Consider the following 24,724-nt stretch of genomic DNA (forward strand, 5'->3'; position numbering starts at 1 on the left):
TCTGCCAATAAATGTATACATTAAAATTGAATTATTGATACGTTGTTAAGCATTTCGAGGCTGAAGTGCTGTTATTTGGTATACAGATGTGTATAATCAAAGATAAGAAATATCAAGTGTATTTGTTTAGCCAGGTTTTTAACCTGGATAGTTTCAATTGCAAGTGTGATCCGAGGCACCAAAATCGAAAACTAATCAATTAGAGCAATGAAAGAGAATTCAGAGTAAAACAACTTTATAACAATCGTTAGTACATTTCTTATATCTGAAGTCGGCTTGGAAGATTATTTTTAGACCGATCATAGCGCAACTGAAAGTTAAAATGCATGAATATAAAAAAGATAGAGGGTGAATATTGAAGTCATACATAAATAGACGAGGATATCTGCATGAGTGTGATACACACCCCTATGTACGCACATTCATGACAAACATTCCTACTCAGTGAAACAATGGTGAGCTGCCAGACCATTTAAAAGCCACCGACACCCCTTCCACATGCCACCAACATCGCTTCCCTATACCACACATTCATAAATACACTTACACATTATTACACATTATTGGAATCACCACACTCATCAGCATCTTGGAGTCGCGTTCACCCTTGGCTCCATGTGGAGCTCACAGAGAAAGCTCCCAGCTCATTGTCGTCTCAGAGTCAGGGTCGACGATCGGAGCGATGGAGGTAAAATGAGCCGGGCTGCTGTTCAAGTCGTGCGTGGACCAGCTCCATCTGCTGCAGGGCCAGCACGGCCTCTCAGCTTATATCTAAATATCCAGGCCTCCTCGGTGAGTCCATCTGCTCCTCAACTCCTGCTTCCCTTCCTCACTGAAGCGAGTGCCATCCACCCTGCAGCAAGAGAGAGGTTCACGCTGACGCGGGTTCACACAAAGACCCACGCAGCCCCCACAACAACCATGCTGGATGAAGGTCTCCCCATGCCATGAGAGCTGTTTCACCATACTTCACCACGCGGGTCAGTGCAGGCCTGTGATGGCAAGGACTGCAGATCTAGGATCGTAGTGAAGTACAACGGTGGATTGTGCTGCACACTGCAGTCTGTTGTCTGCAACTTAGCTCTGCTGCCTATAACTCCTGTGGTTATGTGCGGTGGTCACCCGTCTCAGCACTCCAGGCTAAAGCCTGCTTATCTTGCAGATTTAAGATCAGGCGCATTTCCAGTCGTTTGGTCATGTTCATTGGTCTGATAATGAATATTGTCATTATTTGGAGGAGCGGGGTCAACCAGGTGGGGTGTTGGCTGTTGTGCTGTTCGGTTCTGTGTTGTGTTGCATTGTGTTTCTAAGTTTGCCATTTTTTTCATTCTTACCTGATGATGGTTGCTTGTGTTGCAATCGGAACGTCTATTCTATTATTATTATTTGATTTGATTTTCTACGTGACTTTACCGAAAGAACCAAAGAGAATATTAAATGCACTGGAATACACTCCACTACTCACTCCACTTCTGGCAATGGCTCTCTTAGCACACAAACATGGTGTGAAGGTCAATTTCCAAAACGTTGCCTTTTCCATATTTTCTCCTGCTAAGGCCACAGTGTTACTGACGAATCTCAGTTGTTTTGTTTGTAGCAACAATCAGAGCGCGTATGAGACACAAGCTGCATAACTTACCCGAGCTTCCTCAATGCTTTGTTGGTGATCATGATGTCATGGAGAGCTGGGATCGATTTGTCCGTCAGTGAGCACTCTATCAGACTACAGGGAGAGAAGAGGCACTGAGTGGGGTGAAACTGGAAAATAAAAGTGTACACACTCACAAGAAATGGAGAGCAACTCAACACCTTTTAGTACAATAAGGGTGGAAATCTCGTAGAATCAGCTAAACAGAGGGAGTAATCATTTCGGACCCAGGAACGCAATCCTATTTGTCTATTAATTGTTTAATGTGGCTTTGTCCAACACGGCATTTTACAGGAACGTAACCCACCGCATTTGGCGAGGTCTGCAATATTTTGTATTAAAAATCGCGTTTGTCCATGCAAGGCCACTAGATACAGGCAGAGGAGCCAGAATATAAATCTGAATATTTATTTATATTAGAGAATCTGAAAAGCTAAAAAGCTCTTTTTCACAGATGTCCACGTAACCCATCACGAGGCAAAGGCTAGTTTAAACTGTATATTGGGTAAGGATCAAATAATGTTCAAATGTATCGGGTTGGCGAATAAGAGCCATTGGTGATTTATGGCTTTAATAAGAGTCAGGTTGTGGTGTTATTAATGTAAACGTATGGGTGGGCAATTAATGTCAAGATTGCAGCCGTTCATTATATAAAATTCTTAATTGTAATCTATGACATTAAATACAGATGATCATTGATTATATCCAGAGCGTGCCTATCTGGGTTCCAACATCCGATGAAACCGGTAAAACCGCTCCAAAGGCTGAACCAGTCCGGCGATCGGCACAAAGTGCGTGACAAAACAAGCAGCTATGCTTTATTTCAGTGTCAAATAATATATACAGTTCATTACACACTACATACAACAACTTAAACAATGAAAATACTCCACGTATATACATGTTTCATGACTAATAACTAGTCATAGAAACAGAAAATATAAAGTGCGATCTGGCGAAAATTGAGTGGAATTCGGCATTCACCAGAGCACCGGTCTGAAGGCTGCATCAGTCCAACTATTGACAAACACAAGTTGTTGTTGTCAAGCACAAGTTGTTTAACAAGAGCATAGTACACCCCATGCAGAGTCTTTGATATTGGAGTGGTGAGTGCGGTTAGTAAATGTTGTGGCCGAAACGTCGTGATAATTTTATGTTTTATTTTTATTATTTTATTATTTCTATCCTACGTGACTTTACCGAAAGAACCAATAAGAGTAAATAGTCACTTTTTACAGCAGAATATTCATTTTGTCTTTGTATATTTACTTTTAGCGATTTTTAGATCACAAACTATTTAATAACACTAAATATATATACAGAACACCTAAAAATCTAATCGTATTTTTAGCTCTTTCGGTAAAGTCACGTTGAAGGGAAACAATAAATAATAAAATATATAAAACAATAAAAAATACATTATATATATTTTATTATTTTATTGTTTCCCTTCAACGTGACTTTACTGAAAGAGCTAAAAATATGAATTACTGCAGTCACGAAAGCTTTAAATCAAAATGTAATCGTATTTAAGAATATGCAAAAATAAGATATTTTAAATAATTATGCGATTATCTGGTTGTGTTTGAAAATCTGGCTGCCGGATAATCGATGATCTAATATATTAACATAATATAATTTAAAACAATATCATTGGTTAGAGTTGGTTATGTGACAATTGTAATTGTATTGTTATTTAATAGTGGTTAACAGTGCTGTAATAAGTGTGGCAAATAACTTAATTGATAAGTGCATAAAAATTATGTTAAAATCGACGTTAAAATACAACATTATTATGCTACTGAATATCTTTGTGTTTTGTGTCTGTATATGTGTATATATTTGTTTAGGCGTACTTATATAAGTGTGTGTGCATCAGGACATTACTCACACTAACGTCTCCAACCTCCCTTCTCTCTCCAACATCCCGTCTGCTAAAAGTCGGAGGCCGCTGTCTCCGATCTCGTTGCGACGCAGCCTAAACCCGGGTGGACGGGAGAAGAGACAGCGCTGACTCACTGAGCCCACGGGAACCGCGGAGTGAAACACGCGGTGAGTGAGGGACACTCACAATGGCGGTGCACGTGATCACAGCACACACCGTCATGAGCAAAGCTGCTCATTGTTTAATGCTTCTGTTAGACATTTTATATATAATAGGTGGCATTCACAAATATCAGTTTACTCACGATCATCCATTCAATTATACTGCACTGTACCTTTATAATATGAAGTGTTTGTGTTTATATAAACACAAAGTTACAAGAGAGGATCACACACAAGTGAAGTACATTTTCATCGAGAACACAGGGAGATGTTTTCAATTAATGTATCTGCTAACAATGTTGTGAATATTGCTTTAACCTATGTGTTAAACTAAACAAATGTGTTAAGATTACAGTAAAACATTTTTAAAGTGGACTCGATTAAGCAGGACAGCAAGATTAAATGTGTTCACATTCAAATGTTTACTTGACAACGCGTTGCACCAATAATTAGCAGTTAGTGCACACAGCACAAGTGAGAAACGAACAGCAGAGCTTACCTGAGAATCTTCAAACCTGTGTTGGCCTTGAGGATGACACTGAGAGAGGAACCCGACTTGTCCGTCAGTGAACAAAGATACAGACTGCAGGAAGAGAAGAGGTGGTTAGTCGGGGCAGAGGGGATGGGTGGAGGGTCTGGGCACAGAGTGGGGGATGGTGAGGGGTGGTGGTGGTTGATGGGACAGTGGTTGAGGGTCGTGTTTGTGGCTACTGTGCACAAATGAACCTCGTGTCAACTTTAATAGGAGCTTGCAAATAGCAACTGCTGTTTAGATTTTTGGGTTGAATGTGATGTGTGTGTGAATGTCTACTATGTGTGCATTTGTGTAAGTCCATCTCTATACGTGTTTGGTACATGTGTATCTTAGTGCATGCATATTTGTGTGCATGCACGTGGGAAGTAGTGGTGCAGTGGTTAGCACAGTGAGCCACAAACCTGGTTCGATTGCCGCTCACGGCGAACTTCATTGATGAATATCTAAAACGGCCATGGACCTCACCTAGGTCGACTCAGCCTTAAATTACTACCTGGTGTAGTAAGTAAACATCAGTTGGCTGAGTGTGGTGCTGGCCTCCCAACCCCTCATGTGTCGTTCTGGTCTTCATTAGGTGTTCCCGAACAGTACATGACCCAAAAGTCTGCTAAAAGTTATCTGTAGAATCTCTGTGTATGTATATATAGATCAAATAATCATGATTTATCTTCGATATTGCATCATTCTGTAAGCGGTCACATCTGAAAGCGTTTCATGTAACATCTCATCACAATGTAATTAAAGGAAACCCCCAGTGACAACTGTCTGGCACAAGGTAACTTAGCACCTGGCCTGCATATCGGCATTTCCACAACAGCTCTTCCAGTAGCCTCTCATTCCTAATTTCCTCAGAACATCCTCCCATTTCCGCATCAAAAAATATATACAGTACATTATACACTACATACAACTTAAACAATGAAAATACTGCACTTATATACATTTTCATGACTAACAACTACAGTAATAGAAAGAGTAAATATACAGCTTGATCCGGCGAAAATTGCGTGCAGTTCGGCGTTCGCCAGAGCACCGGTCTGAAGGCTGCATCAGTCCGGCGATTGTCAAACACAAGTTGTTGTTGTCAACCACAAGTTGTTGTTGTCAAAAACATGTTGTTGTCAAACACATGTTGTTGTTGTTGTCAAACACAAGTTGTCAAACACAAGTTGCCAAACACAAGTCGATGTCTAACACAAGTTGTTGAACAAGAGCGTTGTACGCACATCACCCCATGCAGAGTCTTCGATATTGGAGTGCTGAGTGCGGTACAGTAAATAGTCACTATTTACAGCAAGATATTTATTTTGTCTTTGTATATTTAGTTAAGCGATTTTTATATCGTAAACTATTTGAAACAGTCAATATATATGCAGAACACCTAAAAACATAATCTTATTCAAGAATGTGCAAAAACAAGCTATTTTAAATAATGATGTGATCATCTGGTGTTTTTTGAAAATCCAGTACCCCTCCCCTCCGATGCTGCTGGATAATCGATGATCTACTGTATTAACACAATATAGTTGAAACAATATCATTGGTTATAGTAGGTAATGTGACAATGGTAATTGCATTGTTATTCTTTGGGTCTTTCGGTAAAGTCACGTAGATAGAAAAATAATCAAATATTATTTTCTATCTACATGACTTTACCGAAAGACCTAAAGAGTATGAATTCCTGCAGTCACGAAAGCTTTAAGTCAATATGTAATTGTATTGTTATTTAAGTGGTTAACAGTGCTGTAATAAGTGTGGCTAATAACTTAATTGATGAGTGCATATAAATTAAGTTGTAATCGACGTTTAAATACATTATTATGGTATAGTGAGTATATTTGTGTTTTGTGTCCGTATATGTGTATATATTTGTTTAGGTGTACCTATATTAGTGTGTGTGCATCAGGAAATTACTCAACACTAACGTCTCCAAACTCCCTTCTCTCTCCAACATCCCGTCGGCTAAAAGTTGGAGTCCCCTGTCTCTAATCTCGTTCTCACTCAGCCTAAACCCGGGTGGACAGGGGAAGGGACAGCGCTGACTCACTGAGCCCACGGGAACCGCGGAGTCAAACACGCGGTGAGTGAGGGACACTCACAATGGCGGTGCACGTGACCAGAGCACACACGTTCATGAGCAAAGCTGCTCATTGTTCAATGCTTCTGTGTTAGACATTTTATATATCATAGGTGGCATTCACAAAAAGGAGTTTACTCACAATCATCCATTCATTTATACTGCACTGTACCTTTATAATCTGAAACGTGTTTGTGTTCATAAGGGTGTTGTTTTGCAAGACCTCATCTTACAAAAAAGACAAAGATCCCCCGTGTAGCCTTAACAGACTGTAGGGGCAAGTGCTGTTAGCGAGCACCTATGAAGGCCGGAACGGCACACGAGGGGGTGGGTGGTGTTGTATATGGCCCTTTTTCCACAATTAAAATCAATAATAATATTTGCCGATATTTTTAAAATAGTAACTGAAATAAATAAATAAACACCGCTACGACAAGGACCAGCAAACAGCAACGGGAGATCGTAAAAAGTTCGTTTAAATAAATAAATAATAACCTCCGGGGCAAAGAGAGGTTAGCGACTATCTGCAAAATCTCCAGATTGCCAAAGGACAATTCACAAACAAACCTGTTTGATGTAACACAGCCGCCCGGGGTCACCAAGAGGGGAGGGGGGCAATCACGCGCGCGACCGCGGTGAGACAGCGGACGGGGAGGGCATCTGTTTTTTCTCTCTCTCGCAAGAGACGCGGAGAGAGGAGAGGGAATTTCACATTTAAGCTCCGCAAAGGACAGCGAGACAGCGTTCGGAAGAAGACATCAAGCCAGCTCCGAGGCATGGCCTCGAGACATTAGCTATGGGTGCTGTGTCCCGCAGAGAAGAGGGGCGAGGGGACGTTAGGTGCTGAGTTCGGCATGGGCAGACAGAGTATCGCTGAAAGTTATTATACATTCATCCTGATGTTTTGAGTCGCTTGCAGAATCGAGGATTGCGATAAGCTGTATCATACTAAGCTATCAGAGTTGTGTAAGAGGTGTGCAAATACAATTTTCAAGTTTTGAGAGTGAGCGACAATAGCACACTCGACAGTTCAACAAGACAACAGCTCAGCAAGCGCCAGAAGAGGGTGGCGAGCGGCAGGCTCCAAGGGGGCCCCGCGATCAACCGAGGATGTGAGGCTGGCAGAGTAGCGATGTGCCACCGAGTGTGAGTTCAGAGCTGAAAGAAATATCGCTAAAAGACTTTTATTCTACATTGAGTGCCAGCTGCCAGCAGCCAAGCGTGTGCTGACTTGGCTCATCCAGCAATGGAAAGAGCCTGACCAGCCGCCCATGAGCAAAAGAGTCAGCGAACCAGCAAAGAGCGCGTTCGAGCATCTCCACAGAGAGCACGTGCGGCGCAGCTACTACATCAGTGGAAAGAGACCGTATCTGCCAGCACGAGCAGCCAAGCCGACGCCCCGAGCAAGAGAACAAAGCAGTTCGTATAACCCTCCCCCCACACTCTCACCCTCACGACGCATCACCCTGCGTCTGTTTCACGAAGACACACAACACGCATATCGGGACAATCAAGAAGAGTGACATTCCAAGGTGCTGATCGTGAAGAACATTGCTGCCTATTGAGTTACGTGGATACGGTCATTTAGAAGTATCTCAGTCGTTCGTTTTCTTTTAATGGCATAATCTTGCCGATGAATTTATTGACGTATACTTTTGCCTTTGAGAATAATAATTGTTTTGACTGCCTTTTCGCATGAATATCGTCGGATGAACTACTAAGGACTTTTTATTCGTATTTTCCATATGCTCGTGGTACCCAGAGGAAGCAATCAATTGTTCCGTTACCCAATTAACAACGTGATTATTGAGGGTTGAAGAGATGGATCAATGAAATGAACATTGCCTGTAGTACTATGCTGACAATTTCAAGTACAAAAATTTCCATATTAGAGTGTTAAGGTTTTTGTGTAGAATAGCGTGCCTGCATGTTTTAACGACTCTCCCTATCACCAATTAAGCTCGCGTTACGCAGTGGAATTAATGATATGTGCAGTTGTCAAAGTGAAACAACGCAATCGTTGATGTTTACTGTGTTGATGCTGTGTTGAAAATTCCGAGCTTGAGAGTTCGCATATCCTTATGTTAAAGTTTTGTTTAGAATAAAATTGATTAACGCAGAAGTGGTTGCGTGTGTCCTTCCTGATTTTGTGCGTAATAATCTTATTTATAAGAACTGTATTCTGCGTTGAGATCTCAATTTGGAGACCTGACATAAACACACTAATACACTCAGTAAATGTTAAAACGAGAATAATTGTATTATACCGATCGATAATACGAAGTTAAACAAGGAAGCCGAGCTGACTCTGGCATGCTCACAGCACCTGTATAACTTCATACGAAGAATTGTATTATTCCGATTGATAATCCGACCCTCGTCAGCGAGGCGGGGCCTAATCATAATAACGGATTGCAATAGCATAATCACACACACGAGCATTAATGAATATGATTATATCTCGAATTAGCATAATTTATGCGCATAATTGCATCACCTAACATAATTGCGGATAATTACGCAAATTCCAAATTTCATTTAATTTTTATTATTTTCATCAAAATTTTCACAACCAACATATACAACAGTGACCTACACCACCCCGACCGCCTTTGTATCCTTAGTGGCAATGTTTACACACCGCACCAGGTCCTCATTTGAGGCTGAGTCGACCTAGAGGGAGGCCCAGGTCCGGTTCAGATAATCGTCACCGGTGTTGGTCGTGAGCGGGAATCGAACCCGGGACGCCGGGTTCATAGCGTAGCGTAGCGCTAATCACGACACTACTACTCCTCGTCTACACACCTACATACACACACAGTAACGAAAGTAAATAACGCACATACATGCGTATATTCACTAATTTGTCCATGGCGCACTCATATCACTGGATGAATTGCGCCTCATGAATGTGAATCCTTATTATATGAAGATTCCTTGCATTCATTTTCATGTAAAAAAATACTGTCACATTAAAACTGCAGACTCAAACAGGGGTGTGTAAAGTGTGTACATGTGAGTGAGTGTGTGTATATTCATATATGAGAGTGTGTATATTAGTGTACATGTGTAGTGGAGTAGGAAGGTGCATAGTGGAAACAGCGTGATTACATAACACAGACAGTACGGGTTATGTTGGGTCAGCCTGTAGCGAAGGCAAATACAGTGCAGGTTATATTAGGGCAATTAAGCTGGGTGAGCCAAGGACGGCTGTGATTGGCTGGAGCTGTTGCCAAGTCTAGAGTCGCGCCTAAAGGTCTGGAGGAGAAGCAGGTGCGAACGACGAGGAGCGTGGTTGGGACGCGGACTAATTAATTGGGGAGTAATGAGAGCGGGGATAAATTGGGGGGTCGGCAATTGGAGCGAGGTTGTTGAAGTTGGAGAGCTTGGAGTGAACAGCGGGGAATTGAAGTTGGAGTCAACAGCAGGGAATTGAAGTGTGGAGAGCTTGGAGACAGAGAGTGGAGAGACAGAGTTTGAGAGACAGAGTTGGAGATGGAGCATGGAAACAGCATAGCGATAGCAGAGCTGAAGAAGAGAAGCAGCCAGCAGTGGAGAGAGCGTAGCGATGGCGGAGCTGAAGAAGAGAAGCAGCCAGCAGTGGAGAGAGCATAGCGATAGCGAAGCTGAACAGAGACGAAGCAGTTAGCAGTGGAGAGAGCATAGTGATGGTGATAGCGGTGAACAGAGACAAAGCAATTAGCAGTGGAGTGAGCATAGCGACGGTGATAGCGGAGAGCGGAGACAAAGAAGTTAGCGACGGAGTAAGCGAAGTAATCATGGGGAGTGGAAAGACAAAGGTGGCGAGCGAGTCGAGTGAAGCACGGTGAGCGAGCCGTGACGACATGGATACTGTAAAATATTGAGGACATGCTGAAAGTTGTAAATAAAGCGGTGTTCGAAGAAAGACAAAAGTTGTCCGAGTGAAATCGAACACTACATTTCGTGTCAGAGTGACTACGAACCATGCCGAGATGTCAAGGAAGGCGGCCAAGAAGAAGAACGTGCCGGTGGACTCATCCGACGACAGCAACGACGAGGACGTGCTTGCCCGTGTCCTGCCAAGTGGCCGATACTCCTCCGGAGGGCCTGGTTGAACGAGAGTCTAGAGAATGAGACAGCGGTTCGAGCGAGGCCGAGACCCCCGCACCGTCGAGTGATTGGAGAGTCCTCATGGCCCAGTGGGAGGCCAGGATGGCGACATTGACGGAGGCGTTTAACTGCTTTGTGACATCGGACCAGATGCAACCGACGGTGTCAAGTCGACCAGCAGATGTTGCCGCGGGGTCGGAGCGATTGGAGAAATCCGACGACGATGAAGCACCACCATCGGGAACAGCACGGCGACTTCATGTGCAGCGGTTCGAGGCCAAAGTTGGGGATTGGACGGCATTTACAAGACGGTTCCGAGCAGCTTATCAATCTCTGGAGTGGACTGAGGGTGCCGCTCTGCGGGCACTGCCGACGGCCCTCGATGATGATACCTTGGCGACATTTAATGGATTCCCTGCCACCGTCAGGTCAACACTGGATGGGGCATTCGCGGCAATGAGCAAGGTGTACGAGCCGCGGTCGGTCGCCAAACGTAGATTCCAGCAAAGGAAGCGGGAGGACACGGAATCCCCTCTTGCATTCCGCAGCGCGCTGTTGGCCCTCGCTCAAGTAGCATACCTGGCGATGGACCAGGAGGCCCTGGATTCCTTGCTGCAGGAGAAGCTTTTGCAGTTGGCCAAGGAGCTACGAGTCGTCCTTTCGCTTCCTGACAGCAACAACGACGATGACATGTCTCTACAGATCGCCAGGAACATCAAAGTCAACCTGGACCTCCGCGATGAGCCAGCGGTGGTGGGTGCGCAGCTGCTGTTGCTGAGCGCTGCCGCGTCCGAGAGCGCGGTGGCGGTGGGCGAGGCACCGCCGATTGCAGCGGCGGCCGGGGTGCCACCCGCGGGCATGCTGCGTCGCCCCGCGGTGTATGGATGTACTACGAGTGCGGACGGAGAGGACATGTTGCCCGCGACTGCTGGTGGCGCAGGGGCGGCCTTCCAAGGGCGCCGACCAGCTACAACCGAGGATTCTCCCAGGACCGAGGATTCCGGGTGAGTCGCGATACATTCAATACACGGCCGCTCTTTCCACATCACCAATCTGCGTCATCTCACCCATTCACATCTCATTCGTATGTTGCGCACGGTCAGGACGTGTGGGGCGCGTTGGTGCATCGTGTTTTGGGAGCTGCGCCGGGGTCGTCGGATGTGATGGCACTTATTCAAGGGATGATGGTCAGAGTTATTGTTGACACGGGGGCTTCTGGGACCCTTATCTCGTTACAAACTTTTTGCTTATTGCCAACTTTGCCCCAGGCCCTAGAACCGGTTGATGGGCCGTGCATAGTAGCAAATGGTGGCAGTCTCGGTATTATGGGTTGTATGGTCGCGACGAATCAAATTGGCGAAGTGAGCGTTACGGGGAATATTTTGGTTTCCAAGGCCTTGGCGGTACCGTGTTTGTTGGGAACGGATTATTTGCAAAGGATGCCACTTAGAATTTCTATAGAGAAAGGGGTGTTTGGAATTGCCATCGGAAAAATGTCTAAAATTTTTGGGAACGTCTTTTAAGCTTGCGGTTGCGAATGCCGTGGTGCAGGCCGTGGTGAGCCGCACCGTTCGCGTTCCGCCTGGCACGCAGATGCTTGTGCCGCTGCGCTTTAAAAAACAGTTGCCTTTCGGCGAGCAACAGGAGGGTATATTGCTGACGCCCTCAAATGCTGTATCACGGATGCCCACTTTGGTAGGGGCTTTGACTATTGTACCGGCAAATTGCGACCCTTTAATACAAATTGTAAACGTGGGACACGAATCGGTCGTCATTCTGGAGGGTACAACGTTGGCGCATGCAACGGCAGCGCCGGGTCCGGAAGGGGAGGCGTGTTTGGCAACGGGACAGAGTGAGATGTTGCCGGGTGATGGAGATGATCCGGACTGGTTGCGAGATCTATATATGCAAAACCCTGAACTAACGCCTGTGCAGCGGTCGCGTCTCCATGGGTTTCCCTTTGAATTCAAAGATGTGTTCAGCGTGATTACATGATAACACAGACACTACGGGTTATGTTGGGTCAGCCTGTAGCGAAGGCAAATACAGTGCAGGTTATATTAGGGCAATTAAGCTGGGTGAACCAAGGACGGCTGTGATTGGCTGGAGCTGTTGCCAAGGCTAGAGTGGCACCTAAAGGTCTGGAGGAGAAACAGGTTCGAACGATGCGGAGCGTCGTTGGGACACGGACTAATTAATTGGGGAGTAATGAGAGCGGGGATAAATTGGGGGGTCGGCAATTGGAGCAAGGTTGTTGAAGTTGGAGAGCTTGGAGTGAACAGTGGGGAATTGAAGTGTGGAGAGCTTGGAGACAGAGAGTTGGAGAGACAGAGTTTGGGAGACAGAGTTGGAGACGGAGCTTGGAAACAGCGTAGCGATAGCGGAGCTGAAGAAGAGAAGCAGCCAGCAGTGGAGAGAGCGTAGCGATAGCGGAGCTGAAGAAGAGAAGCAGCCAGCAGTGGAGAGAGCGTAGCGATAGCGAAGCTGAACAGAGACGAAGCAGTTAGCAGTGGAGAGAGCATAGTGACGGTGATATAGGAGAGCAGAGATGAAGAAGTTAGCGGCTGAGTAAGCGAAGTAATCGTGGGGGAGTGGAGAGACCAAGGTGGCGAGCGAGTCGAGTGAAGCACAACGAGCGAGCCGTGGCGACATGGATACTGTAAAATATTGAGGACATGCTGAGAGTTGTAAATAAAACGGTGTTCAAAGAAAGACAAAAGTTGTCCGAGTGAAATCGAACACTACACATGTAAGGTCTAATAAATCTGAAAATCTAAATAGGCTCGAGGCTGGATGGTGCTTCTACCCAAGACTAACATGTATAACAACAGTTGTTGTAGCCTGCGGAGCTGCGTTATGGCAATGGAACAACATTCATCTCTATGCTCTACACCAACCCACACTGACAAGATTGGTGATGTCTGGTCAAATAACCCCCAAGACCTGCATGGTGTGGGAGTGCCTTATCCAGCAGTAGACTGACCAAAGGCTGTACTTGTACATGTGTAGGAGTGTGTGAGTTTATATGTACACTATGTGTACGTTTGTGTGTGTACATGTCTGTGTGTATATACGAGTGTCTTTGATTGTGTATTTATATGCGTTTAGGGGAATGGTGGGAAAGTCGTTGGCACATTACATTACAAACGAAGTGACCTGGGTTCAATATCCGTAAACAGCATCAGTGGTGAGTGATGAAAAAAATTCTGGTCCTGGAACTCCCGTAGGGTGACTCTGCCTTAAATGAGTACCTGGTGGTGTGTCAACATCAGCAATGGGGAGAGAAAGACAGCCAAGGACGGTGCTGGTCAGGGAAGTGCGATCAGCACTTGCCTCAAAAGTGTATGCAGGCTCCACGGGGAGATTGTCTTTGTGCTCTAAAGTGCAGTGTAATAGTGTGTGCTTGTTCCCTGTCACTGGCTTCACTTTCCCCACCAGTTTATATGGGCTACTTGGGGGATCATTGTCTCTTTAATGCTTTACAACTAAGATTAACACCCATTACCAATTAGCTGTCTCTGTAGTGGTGAGCACAATCACTGACCATGATCCACTGTGAACCAGGGGCTTGAATCGGACACGTGGATCAAACCGTTACCCTCACTCTCCACCGCAGTCGCAATCAGGGCTACATTTTCTCAGTATGGCCTAAGGTCACCTCACTCCCTGCATATAGTGTGAGGGCTATCATTATCGCTAATTAAATGTTGCTGAAGATGATGGAAAACTTTACAGCATCCATGAATATGCATAACTTTTTTTTCCTTTTGTACTTTAACGTACAGTGAGTGCAGCATTCACTGTGGACCCACCTACTCACTGTACATTTACTTACCCACTCACACTAATTCACTCATTCACCAACCCACTCACACACTAATTCACTAATTCACCAACCCACTTACACGCCACTCACATCCTCACTTAACTCCACATATTCACTCATCGATCCACCCACCAAGTCACCCACCAACTCAAGCAGGCACGCACTCACTCACCGAACCTCATCCCTCAGTGGATGAGTGGGAGTGGGTATGCGGCTGGAGAGTGAAGGTATGGGCAAGGGTGGGGGATGGGTTATGGAAAAAGTGAAGGCAGGAGCAGATTGGGGGTTAATGGGAGGTATCAAGGGAGGGGTGAGCGTGGCGTGCGGGGAGAGGAGTGAAGTGAGTGAGGACAATGATGGCAGTGGCAAGGGGAAGAATTTGTCAAAATTTGTGTTCATGCTTGGGCTACGCAAGACCGAGTGTTTACGTGAGAATGGAGTTACATTGTACTGTATGCACAGTTAATAAGTGAGGATTCTTATAGACAAAGATCTGCCGTATAGCCTTAACAGACTGCTGGGGAAAGTGCCGTTAGGGAGCACCTATGAAAGCCGGCATGGCATATGATGGAGTGGGTGGCCAGTATCACGCCCGGCTGCTTTTGTCTCCCGAGTAGCGATGTTTTACACACTGCACCTGGTGCTCAATTGAAACTGAGTTGATATCACGCACAATTATGCACACACAATTTGTGAAGTAGTGAATGCAAGGTGTGCCAGTCTTACACTAGATGTTTACATCTGTGCAGTCCACGCTGAAGCCTCTTCATTTCCTCGGTGCCGATGCCACAGCCGAACAGGTTGAGTGTCTCCACAGGTTCTTCTCGCTGCAGCAGGATCCAGGAGATGGCAGCGCAGTCTGGCAGGGACAGCCTTGTGAATGACAGGTCTATCTCAGTCATGGACCGAGTGACATCACTCAGGGACTTGCGGTCGTGCAGCTCGTGCACGCAGTGCAGGAGACTGTTGAGCCTGTGTTTGTCAACCATCCGATTCTTCATGCTGCGATTGAGCCACTCGATTATTTCCTTTTGATAATCTGCAGATGGAGGATCCAAGATACCCTCAAAGAACTTCCATGGAGTGCTTGATGCCAGTCCACAAAAAAACCTCTGAAACACATCAAACCTCCCATCTTTGCTGTCCTTAATAGCCTTGATGACGTCATTCACTGGCCATGTTGAATGTGACAGATGCAGAGCTATCGCTGCAAAGAATTCCTGCATTGTCAAGTGTGAAAATGAATAACAACTCCCTTGTTTAATGCCCTCACATGTGAACACTTTGTTGATGAATGTACTTCCTAGTTCAGAAGAACTAACAACAAACTCTTCTAGATCTTTTTGGCTGAACATCTGGATGTTTTGCTGAACCCCCTTCAGAGCCATATTGCCAAGAGACGATACAATTTCCTTGGCACAGCAGCTGCCACGTCCATGGTGTACTATGAGCCCAAACACGTATTGTGTGAAGAGGTCGGTCATTGATTTGAGGATAATCTCAGAATGTTCAGACTTTTGTAAATGTTCCTTCAGTGTAATGGCTGCTATATGGCAGAATGAAGGGTTCTGGGACAATGTATTCACTGTTTCATTTTCCTGCAGGAGCTTGAGTGCCCTTTCTGCTAGACTCCTATCTTGGTAAAATTTGTTAAAAAATGCTATTTTATCTTTGTTGGAAAACCCAGTGATTTCAACAGCTCGATCAACATTCACTTGACTCAGTTGTTCCATGGCAATGGGTCTGGTCGTTATCAAGACCGAGGCCTTGGGCAAGAGATTTTCATTCACTAGGGCAGCAATGATGGCTTCTACTGTTGCCGTCTTACGTGGATCGGTGCACGCATTGGCATAGTCAAGGCGCTTTCCAAACTCGTCCAACCCGTCCATAACAAAATGGGTTCTCTCTTGGTTTGCGAAAACCTCATCCGCTTTGTTTCCCAAACATGAGTGCAGCTTAGAAAACAGCTCTGCCAGTGACACCTCTCCAATATCATTTATCTCCCTGAACCTTATGAGCACGATGTGCTCAAAGCGTCGTGCAAATTCTTTCTCACCTGACAGCAAGCTGTGCACAATGAATTTGCTCAACATGGTTTTACCGCTGCCTGGAGTCCCCACTACAATAACCAGTCGGGGGTGTGTTTTTTTTCCAATGTGATCAAAGAGCTTCTTGTAAGTAATCCCTTCTCTCTGTGCTCTCTTCATCAGCTCCTCGTGCTGCTTGCCTCTCGCTAGTAACTCGTGCTCCTTGGTTTCTTGATGGCGGTAGTAGGGAACCAGAATTGGCTTCACCATCCTCTCCAGCAAAAACACTGCAGGTTCTCCAGGTCGTGCGTCGTAGTTTCGTGTTAATGATGTCAGCTTCAGCAATAATTCTCTGAAATCATCACCAGGCTTATCTAAATGACACAAATAATTTAACGAGCAGATCAGTTTCACTTACAATAAAAAACATATTCCTATAGCAGACAAATATGTTTAAAATAAACTATGTAAAAAAAGCGTAGCGAATTCATTCACCATGGATAATGCAGCAACATCATGTACATCATGAATTATTGTGTGGAAGTTTTCACGATGTGTATATTCTCCAAATGCAATTTTTATAAACACTGTACCTTTTGTAAAAAAATATGTTTTATCATAACAAAAATGCTACCACCATGTGTCTTGTTTGTTTTGCCTGTGAAAAAGATAGTACCACATTTAGCATTACCGTGTACATCAGCATCATCAGAACCTAATTCTATCAATCTGTGTGTAAAATGCACTGCTTGCCTTATCCTACAATTATCGATTTTTTTTTGTCTAGGATGTTGATTTTTTTTTTATATTTCACTGGTATTGGGGCTGTGTTTCCTCTCCCATCTCAAGCTGGCCTACATCACGTAGCACGGGGGCTACACTGGTGGAGTGCAGTACACCAGCCACGGTCCTAGCAGCAGAGAAGATGAAGTGCTGTCACTTCCACAAGAACAGACACATGAATCACAACACTCGTAGCATCCCACGTGATACATCGTAGGTTCACTTGAACTTCAACTAATCTGGCTACTGCATCATCAGCAAACACTGTGGCAGCCACTACATTGTGGAGAGTGTCGATTTCCAATGACAAATTTGCTCAACAACTTCCATCAGCTTTCCAAGGAAACATTGAACCCAGTCTCTCACCACTTGGGCAATGGTGACCATGAGTAGCCTGATCCCTCTGTATCTGATCTTATTTAAATTTCTCGGGAATCATATATTCGGAGTCATTATCTCCCGTGGACTTTTTTACAAATGACGAGGTCTACAAATTTGACGTTGAATCTGGAGTGAAGTATAACCAATCCAGTTTCAGTTTCATTTATTTTGTATAGCCCTGTGAGCCATTCGGCTCTTGAATCGGGTGCAACTGCAACAAACAAAACCAGGAACAAGAAACATCTTAAAGTGACTACGCGCAAACAGAAAAATCCAGGAAAAAACAGCAAAGTCTTCCGGAAAAAGCACCGTATATCAATGCTGTGTGCAAACATCCCAGTGGGATGCAAGCCAAACAATTACAACCATAAGACAATTTAGATTAAAGTTATCAGTCTAACTCTGTACTACAACAAATAAATATGGCTAAACCAAAACGTTTTAGAAATCACTAAAATAAAGCTATAAAAGCAATGTAACAGTGATCATAGGAACTAATTTAAATTTTACAATAAAAGATACACATAACATGTACTACCAAACTTTGCAGCCATAGCTTGCTGCATGAGTCACTCCATAACAGCAGGAGTATCAGTAGGAGTATCAACATTTTTCAAGAGTTAAGAGGAGAGAGTAGGTTCCGTTTCATGAGTCAATGGCATTAAAAGGCGGGGTGTCATTAGAAATAGCAGTCATTTCTAGATTTAAAGCTTTCGTGACTGCAAGGATCCATATTCTGGTTCTATTCGGTAAAGTCACGTTAGTAAAAAATAAAACAACAAAAATCACGACGTTTCGGCCACAACACAAGCGGCCTTCATCAGGTGAAGGGACCAGGCTGTCTCGAGGACAGCGCTGGAGTGAAACACAGCCACGCTCAGACCGCGACCTTTAAGCTGTGTGCAAGGGAACAAGGTGCCTTGACAAAGGAATTAGCATAAAAATTAGCATTTGATTGGCCGACTTAGCATGATGAACGGTGTAGAGGTGGTTTACATGCGGGTGCACATTCCGGTTGGCGTGGGGGGGGAGGGGGAGTTTACCTATTGATGGTGTGAAAAAGGAATTTTTAAGAGCTGCGAAAGTTTGGGGTACCACTACTTGAAAAATATACTGTACCATTGAAAATTAGTTTAATGTTTGGTTCGATTTACAACATCTTTCCAATGGTTGCTTAATTTGAAACCATCTTCTCGGTTGAAATTGTGTCTGTGTTTGTAGATCTGAATTGCCTCGTAAACAAATTTCTGATAAAAACCCGTGGGTTTGCAAAGAACCTTGGTATCGGAGAAAATTATATCGTGATCACCCACAGCGTTGTAACAGTGATCAGCTACGGCAGAATAATTCGTTCTGCCGTGTTTCAAATCTGATTTGTGCTCGCGAATTCGGTCAGAGACATGTCGCTTTGTCTCCCCGATATAGCAAGCACCGCAGGTAAAACTCAATTTGTAAACCCCGGGGTACTGTAAGTCAGGAATGACATCCTTCACGGATGGGATCAGATCACGAATTTTGTGTACTGTATTGAACCGGACCTGGATCTTGTGTTTGTTTAGAATTTTGGAAATCTTTTTAGTAACGCCTGCTATATATGGTAGTGTGATGGTTTTCACCGGAGTATCAAGTGGTTGTTTCTGTATGGAGGGAGAAACAGCTTGGCGGATGGTACGGTCAGAGTATCCATTCCTTTTGAGGGCCAGGTGTACATGTTTTAATTCACGGGTCAGGTGGTGTTGGTCCGAAATGCAATGAGCTCTTAAAAATTCCTTTTTCACACCATCAATAGGTAAACTCCCCCTCCGCGCCAACCGGCATGTGCACCCGCATGTACACCACCTCTACGCCGTTCATCATGCTAAGTCGGCCAATCAAATGCAAATTTTTATGCTAATTCCTTTGTCAAGGCACCTTGTTTCCTCGCACACAGCTTAAAGGTCGCGGTCTGAGCGTGGCTGTGTTTCACTCCAGCGCTGTCCTCGAGACAGCCTGGTCCCTTCACCTGATGAAGGCCACTTGTGTTGTGGCCGAAACGTCGTGATTTTTGTTGTTTTATTTTTTACCTACGTGACTTTACTGAATAGAACCAAAGAGAATAGCAGTCATAGCTAGTCAATATAAAAAAATTAGGAGTAAAAAATGTCCACAAAGGAGGAGACATTATACTGAGAAGAGCAGATAGCCAAGGACCGAGCCACGTGGAACACCATATAATTGGGACTTCTGAACAGAAGGCAGTCCTTGCTTGCAAAAATAGGGCTCACTTTTAGAGGGGAAGCAGAAGCAATGGGGAAGTGTGAGAGATGCCTGCGTAGCCATGCCGATTCAATAGGATGGAGTGGTGTGTGGTATCCAAAGCAGCCCAAAAGTCAAGAACTAGAAGCAGCTTCCATAATTTAAGAGAGGTGGTCATTCACCCTCAATAGGGAAACAGTTTCAACGAAATGGCCTTGGTGGAATCCAGATTGTACCAAGTCATGGAGACCAAGGCAGCTGATGGGTTTGCTGCCATGGCCAAACATATTGGGCTTGACACTTGAAAGAGAGCTTCATAGCTCATTATATTCTTCCAGCTCAAATAAAATGCCTGTGTCTGAAGAGGTGAGAGAAAATCACCATGTTTAAGTCATTTGCAAGGAAAGGGAGGTGTAGGATAGGACAGAAATTCAGGAATGTTGGGGTACAGTGTGGATGCAATGTTTTGATACTGACACACATTTCCATTATCCATCCATCCTTTCCTCCAAATTTCTGATCCCTTGTACATACCCTGCTATGGAATGGAATATGAATGTCCTCCTCCTGAGAGGGATGTTGTTATGCAAGAGTGGTGCAGTTTGCGAATATCAAATGACAGTTCATATCAGTTCAAAGCAATTCCTTCACTTAAACTTGCCAGAGACATGCGAATGGTTACATGAAGTTTAGCATCACTCACGAGAAGCTGCTCCAGGGATGGCTTTACCCGCAGTTGTGCTCAGATCGACACCCATCACGTTGAGCTGCTGCTCATGCTGTGATATCCACTGACCCAAGAGAGGGATCTCGGATCTCAGTGGCACCAGCACATCTTTAAGGAATCTCATGCACACTTCTTCTCCATTGTTGAGCACCAGGTCAACCAGGTCCCGTGTTCGTGCCATGGGGTTATTCTCGCTTTTGAGGGACGCATATACACTGTCCAGGACTATCCCTGTTTGATAGGAATAGTCAAGCACTTCTGAAGACTTCGCCTGGAGGTATTTCTGCAGATTCACTTTGTTGGTTTTAATGCTCTCACATGCAGAAACTTTTGATGCCATCACGACAAATGCATCGAGTCACCTGAAGAAAATGAAAACAAACCATGTGTCACCTGTAAGCATAGTCGTGTAATTTTAGACAGGTACGGGAAAGAATAATAATTATAAAAATAAAATGTTGCTACTAAAATCTGAGAGGTCTCGGTTAGGTACAATTGTGACTTTAGGTATTTGATTGTGAATACATTGAGTTATTTAAATTGTAATGAAAGCTTAAAAATTGTCATTGGAATATATAGAAATACATACAATTGCATCGAAACACTTTAGGCATCTCAAAACACTCTTCAGTGCAAGCATTTGAACATTCACATGAACACAACACTACGATAAAGAAAAGTAAAATGTAAACCTAATTCAAAACACCACACAGGTTTAGCAGATTAAGCAGCTGCGTGACACCACGTGCTCACTGCCTCGACCATCGTGATGCCACGCAGACGGCAAATTGCGTTGTAATGTGCAATGATCGGGATAGCGTCACCTCTAGTTGAGTGACGATTAGAGGGTGGGAGCCAGGTTTGATCTTGGGTAGTCCCTATGTAGTGGGCACTCCCATGCTCTCAATGTATGGGTAGAGGGTGCTCTGAGGTTGTCTAGCAGTGGTATGACGTCACATACCGCGCTCCCAGCAGCGGCTGGCGGGGCCATTTGTGAGGGGGCCGGGGGAGCCGACGGAGGGAGCCGATGGAGCCAGGAGGCCGACGGGGCGGGGGAGCCGGGGGGGGGGGGCGACGGAGCCGGGGGGAGGGGGGGGCGACAGCGCGGGCAGAGGGAGCCGACACTGACTTTCTCATACATCATACACTGACTCATTCACACCATGCACTGACTCACTCACACATCATGCACTGACTCACTCACACATCATGCACTGACTCGCTCACACATCATGCACTGACTCGCTCATCATGCGCTTACTCACTCACACATCATACACTCGAACAACCACTGACCCATTCACTCATCATACACAGGTTCACTCATCGTGTGCTGGCTCACTCGCACATCATACACTCACTCTGCCGCTGACTCGCTCACACATCATACACTGACTCACTCATCATGCGCTGGCTCACACATCATGTACTCACTCAACCTAATACTGACTCGATCATCATACGCTGACTCGCACATCATACGTTGACTCGCACATCATACACTCACTCACGCTGCTGCTGACTCACTCACACATCATACACTGGGAGTGTCGTGCTGCCAGCTATGGCTGCAGGTTTTGTCGTACATGTTATGTTTATCGTTTGTTAATTTAAAAATCACAGTTCCTATGATTACTGCTGTTACATTGTTTTTGTAGCTTTATTTTGGTCTGGTTGTGGTTCAATAGTTTTCTGCAATGTAGATTCATATTTTGTTTGTTGCGTTTGCACCCGACTTAAGAGCCGCATGGCTCACAGGGCTATACCTAATAAATTAAACTTGAATACGCTTCACAGAAATGAGTAAACATGACCTTTTGTGGAGGTAGTGTGTTTGTGTGGGGAAGCCAAAACTTAAAGTACACACATGAGGCAACGTCAATGTTACTGTAATGTTCATTATGTTAAATAAATCACTTATACAGGACAGCAGTGGTCCAGGTGTCTGTGCAACCACCTTCCTATGCCTTTGAATCTCCACTTGCACTGTCTCTTAGGAATTCTTCAAAATTAGCGGCACGTTACATCATCATCAGCAGCCATTGTCTCTCTACCGCTGGATGAACGCCTCCCTATATTTGTTTAACGTGAGAAATTGATGAAGAAAATTCTTAATTTAACATTTTTTATTAGTATCAATAATAACGAAGCATCTGGTCAGTGAGTATGCACCACGTGCATTTACAACAGCATGCAGAGCATGAGACTATAACGAGTTTTGTACATCATGTTTGTAAACCCAAGTAATCCATTCTTTAGTATGAGATATTTATACATTTAACTCTTTGTGTATTGAGCTGTGTGTATTGCATTGCTGCAAACTAAATATCTATACTGTACATATACAGGCCGGTCTGACTTAACCAGCGTTCTTTCTACAAGAAGGTGCTATAACAAGCAATATTAATTTATCCCTGGGGTGTCACTATATACGTATGATTTTATGAGTAGTCAAATAGTACGAGGAGATAATGCAATAGGGAGAAGGGGGTGAGGGCGTGGGCTTAGTCGCTTTTTCTCTCATACAGCACACATCTCCACAGGAAATGAAAAAAATAACACCTGGCAAATGGACATACATTGATGTTTACGCCCAAGGCGCAACAACTCTATTGGTTTCACTATCGTGCAGCTCCACGCTACACACAGCAGACGCGTGCTCCCTACAGAGGATAAACTGTCGAGCGTCTTCTACGCCAACAGAACGAGCTTCAACACAAACATCCCCCATGTAGCTCCACAGACTGGTGGGTCAAGTGCTGTTAGTGAGCCCCTTTGAAGACCTGCACGCAAAGTGGGGTAGAAATGGCCAGCACCACACCTGGCCACGTTTGTCTCATAGGTTATACTGATTACCCATTGTACCAGGCACTCATTTAATGCAGACACAACCTAGAGGACCCAAAACCAGTGTAGATATCACGTGCTATTGATAACTGTGGCTTAGTTTGTTGTGCAGCATGGCTCGCCACAAACACACATAGGCGATGTACACAAACATACAAGATACAAATGAGAAAAATCTCCCATATCGTTTTTTACATTATTGGGATTAGTTCTGCTAGCGAGCACCTAAGAAGGCCAGTACGACACATGAAGGGGTGGATACATAAACACAATAACAATAAAAGCCATTCGCCACTCAAAATTGGTGACGTCAAAAAAGTGTTTGTGCCAGGCTAAGTGCACATTGAGGTCATGTGGACTGTCGAAGGCTCATGGGCAGTAGGTTACAGGATAGATAAAGGTGTCATGGGTTGAGTGACAGGGATGACTGGCAGATCTACCACCTGTGCTCCCTACTGTTCCACCTTGCTGCATTTTACTCATTCTGCACTCCGCTCGTTGTTGTGAGCATCACTCCTCCGCCCTCCGTTATTGCTGGAGGCGGACATCCTTCACAAAACTCCTCCAGAGACGCTGATCTTGAAACCACTGGTCGAGCTGTTGGCAAGCCCAAACAGCTCCACCATCCTTCTGTTACACTGCAGTCAAACTCTTGCCTATAGCGATAAGCCCCTTATATCTGGACAAACAGAAGCTGTTTGGGTACACAGTGACTGGGCATTTGGGCTACATGACCCAGCCAATGCTGCCTCACCTGCCTTAGTATCTCACTGATGGGCATTTGTCCAGATCATTCAAGGATCTAAGCTGCTCACATAATCTAGTTTGTTAAGCCCACGGTGGATCGTAGACAACTTGAATATGCAAAACCAGTGTGGATGTTCCTTTAAAAGGGATCCAAATTTCTCAAATGTAGAGAAGGGAGGGGATATCTGGCTGAGAAGACCCAGAGCTTTACATGGAGCGACAGGCAATGTAGCATTCACAGTGTGTTACGCAGCTGAGATAATTATGTTCAACCGATTCGGAGCATGACCTCTGCTGCCAAACTGGAGCTAGTCACATGCACCCTTTCCAGGTATGGAAAATTGTTCTGCTCTGTCCAAAACTGCCCCACTGCTCATGGGGAGTGGAGGGATGGGAGAATACGATGACAGAATACCCAGGCAGGTGCTTTGTTTTATGTGGGGATGAACGTAAACCCCATTTCTTAGTAGTACTCTCGAAGTTCAACAAAAGCTTCTCCAGCTCATACTGGATATAATTCTTATGGTGGGGATGGTTGTAATGTGGAGGTGGGCAGTGGTAATGCACGCTCCTGTCTAATGAGGAACCAACAGTTTGGGACAATTTCAAGATTATGTAAACAACGCCGCCAAGACCAGCCCAACAACCTGTTGCAATATTGGAAATGAATGGATTAGTGATTAAACGTGGTGTTTAATTGAAAAACGAACGTAAAAACTGCTACAAGGGCCTAAGAAGGCAATGCAAAACTCA

The 24,724-nt window shown here is 44.7% G+C and overlaps 1 protein-coding gene across 4 annotated transcripts in view; it reads right to left on the reverse strand.

Annotated features, from left to right (window-relative positions):
- Positions 1–218: 218 nt before the first annotated feature.
- Positions 219–24,724, reverse strand: part of LOC142908487 (NACHT, LRR and PYD domains-containing protein 3-like) — a 35,546-nt gene continuing 11,040 nt past the window's right edge. The window contains exons 3-8 of one of the 4 annotated variants that reach the window (XM_076059199.1): positions 20,354–20,739; positions 14,951–16,625; positions 4,194–4,277; positions 3,540–3,626; positions 1,640–1,723; positions 219–853 (exon numbers count right to left, since the gene is read on the reverse strand). In XM_076059199.1, coding sequence (XP_075915314.1) covers positions 772–853; positions 1,640–1,723; positions 3,540–3,626; positions 4,194–4,277; positions 14,951–16,625; positions 20,354–20,717 — 2,376 coding nt within the window. In that variant the 5' untranslated portion in view covers positions 20,718–20,739 and the 3' untranslated portion in view covers positions 219–771. Of the gene's footprint in view, positions 854–1,639; positions 1,724–3,539; positions 3,627–4,193; positions 4,278–10,271; positions 10,383–14,950; positions 16,626–16,844; positions 16,910–20,353; positions 20,740–24,724 lie in introns of those variants that run through there. The other 3 variants (XM_076059200.1, XR_012931807.1, XR_012931806.1) reach the window with 3 other exon arrangements.

Source organism: Petromyzon marinus (genome assembly GCF_048934315.1).
Source record: "Petromyzon marinus isolate PM22_M1 ecotype Great Lakes invasive population chromosome 84 unlocalized genomic scaffold, UKy_Petmar_22M1.pri1.0 chr84_unloc.4, whole genome shotgun sequence".
Classification (NCBI taxonomy): Eukaryota; Metazoa; Chordata; class Hyperoartia; order Petromyzontiformes; family Petromyzontidae; genus Petromyzon; species Petromyzon marinus.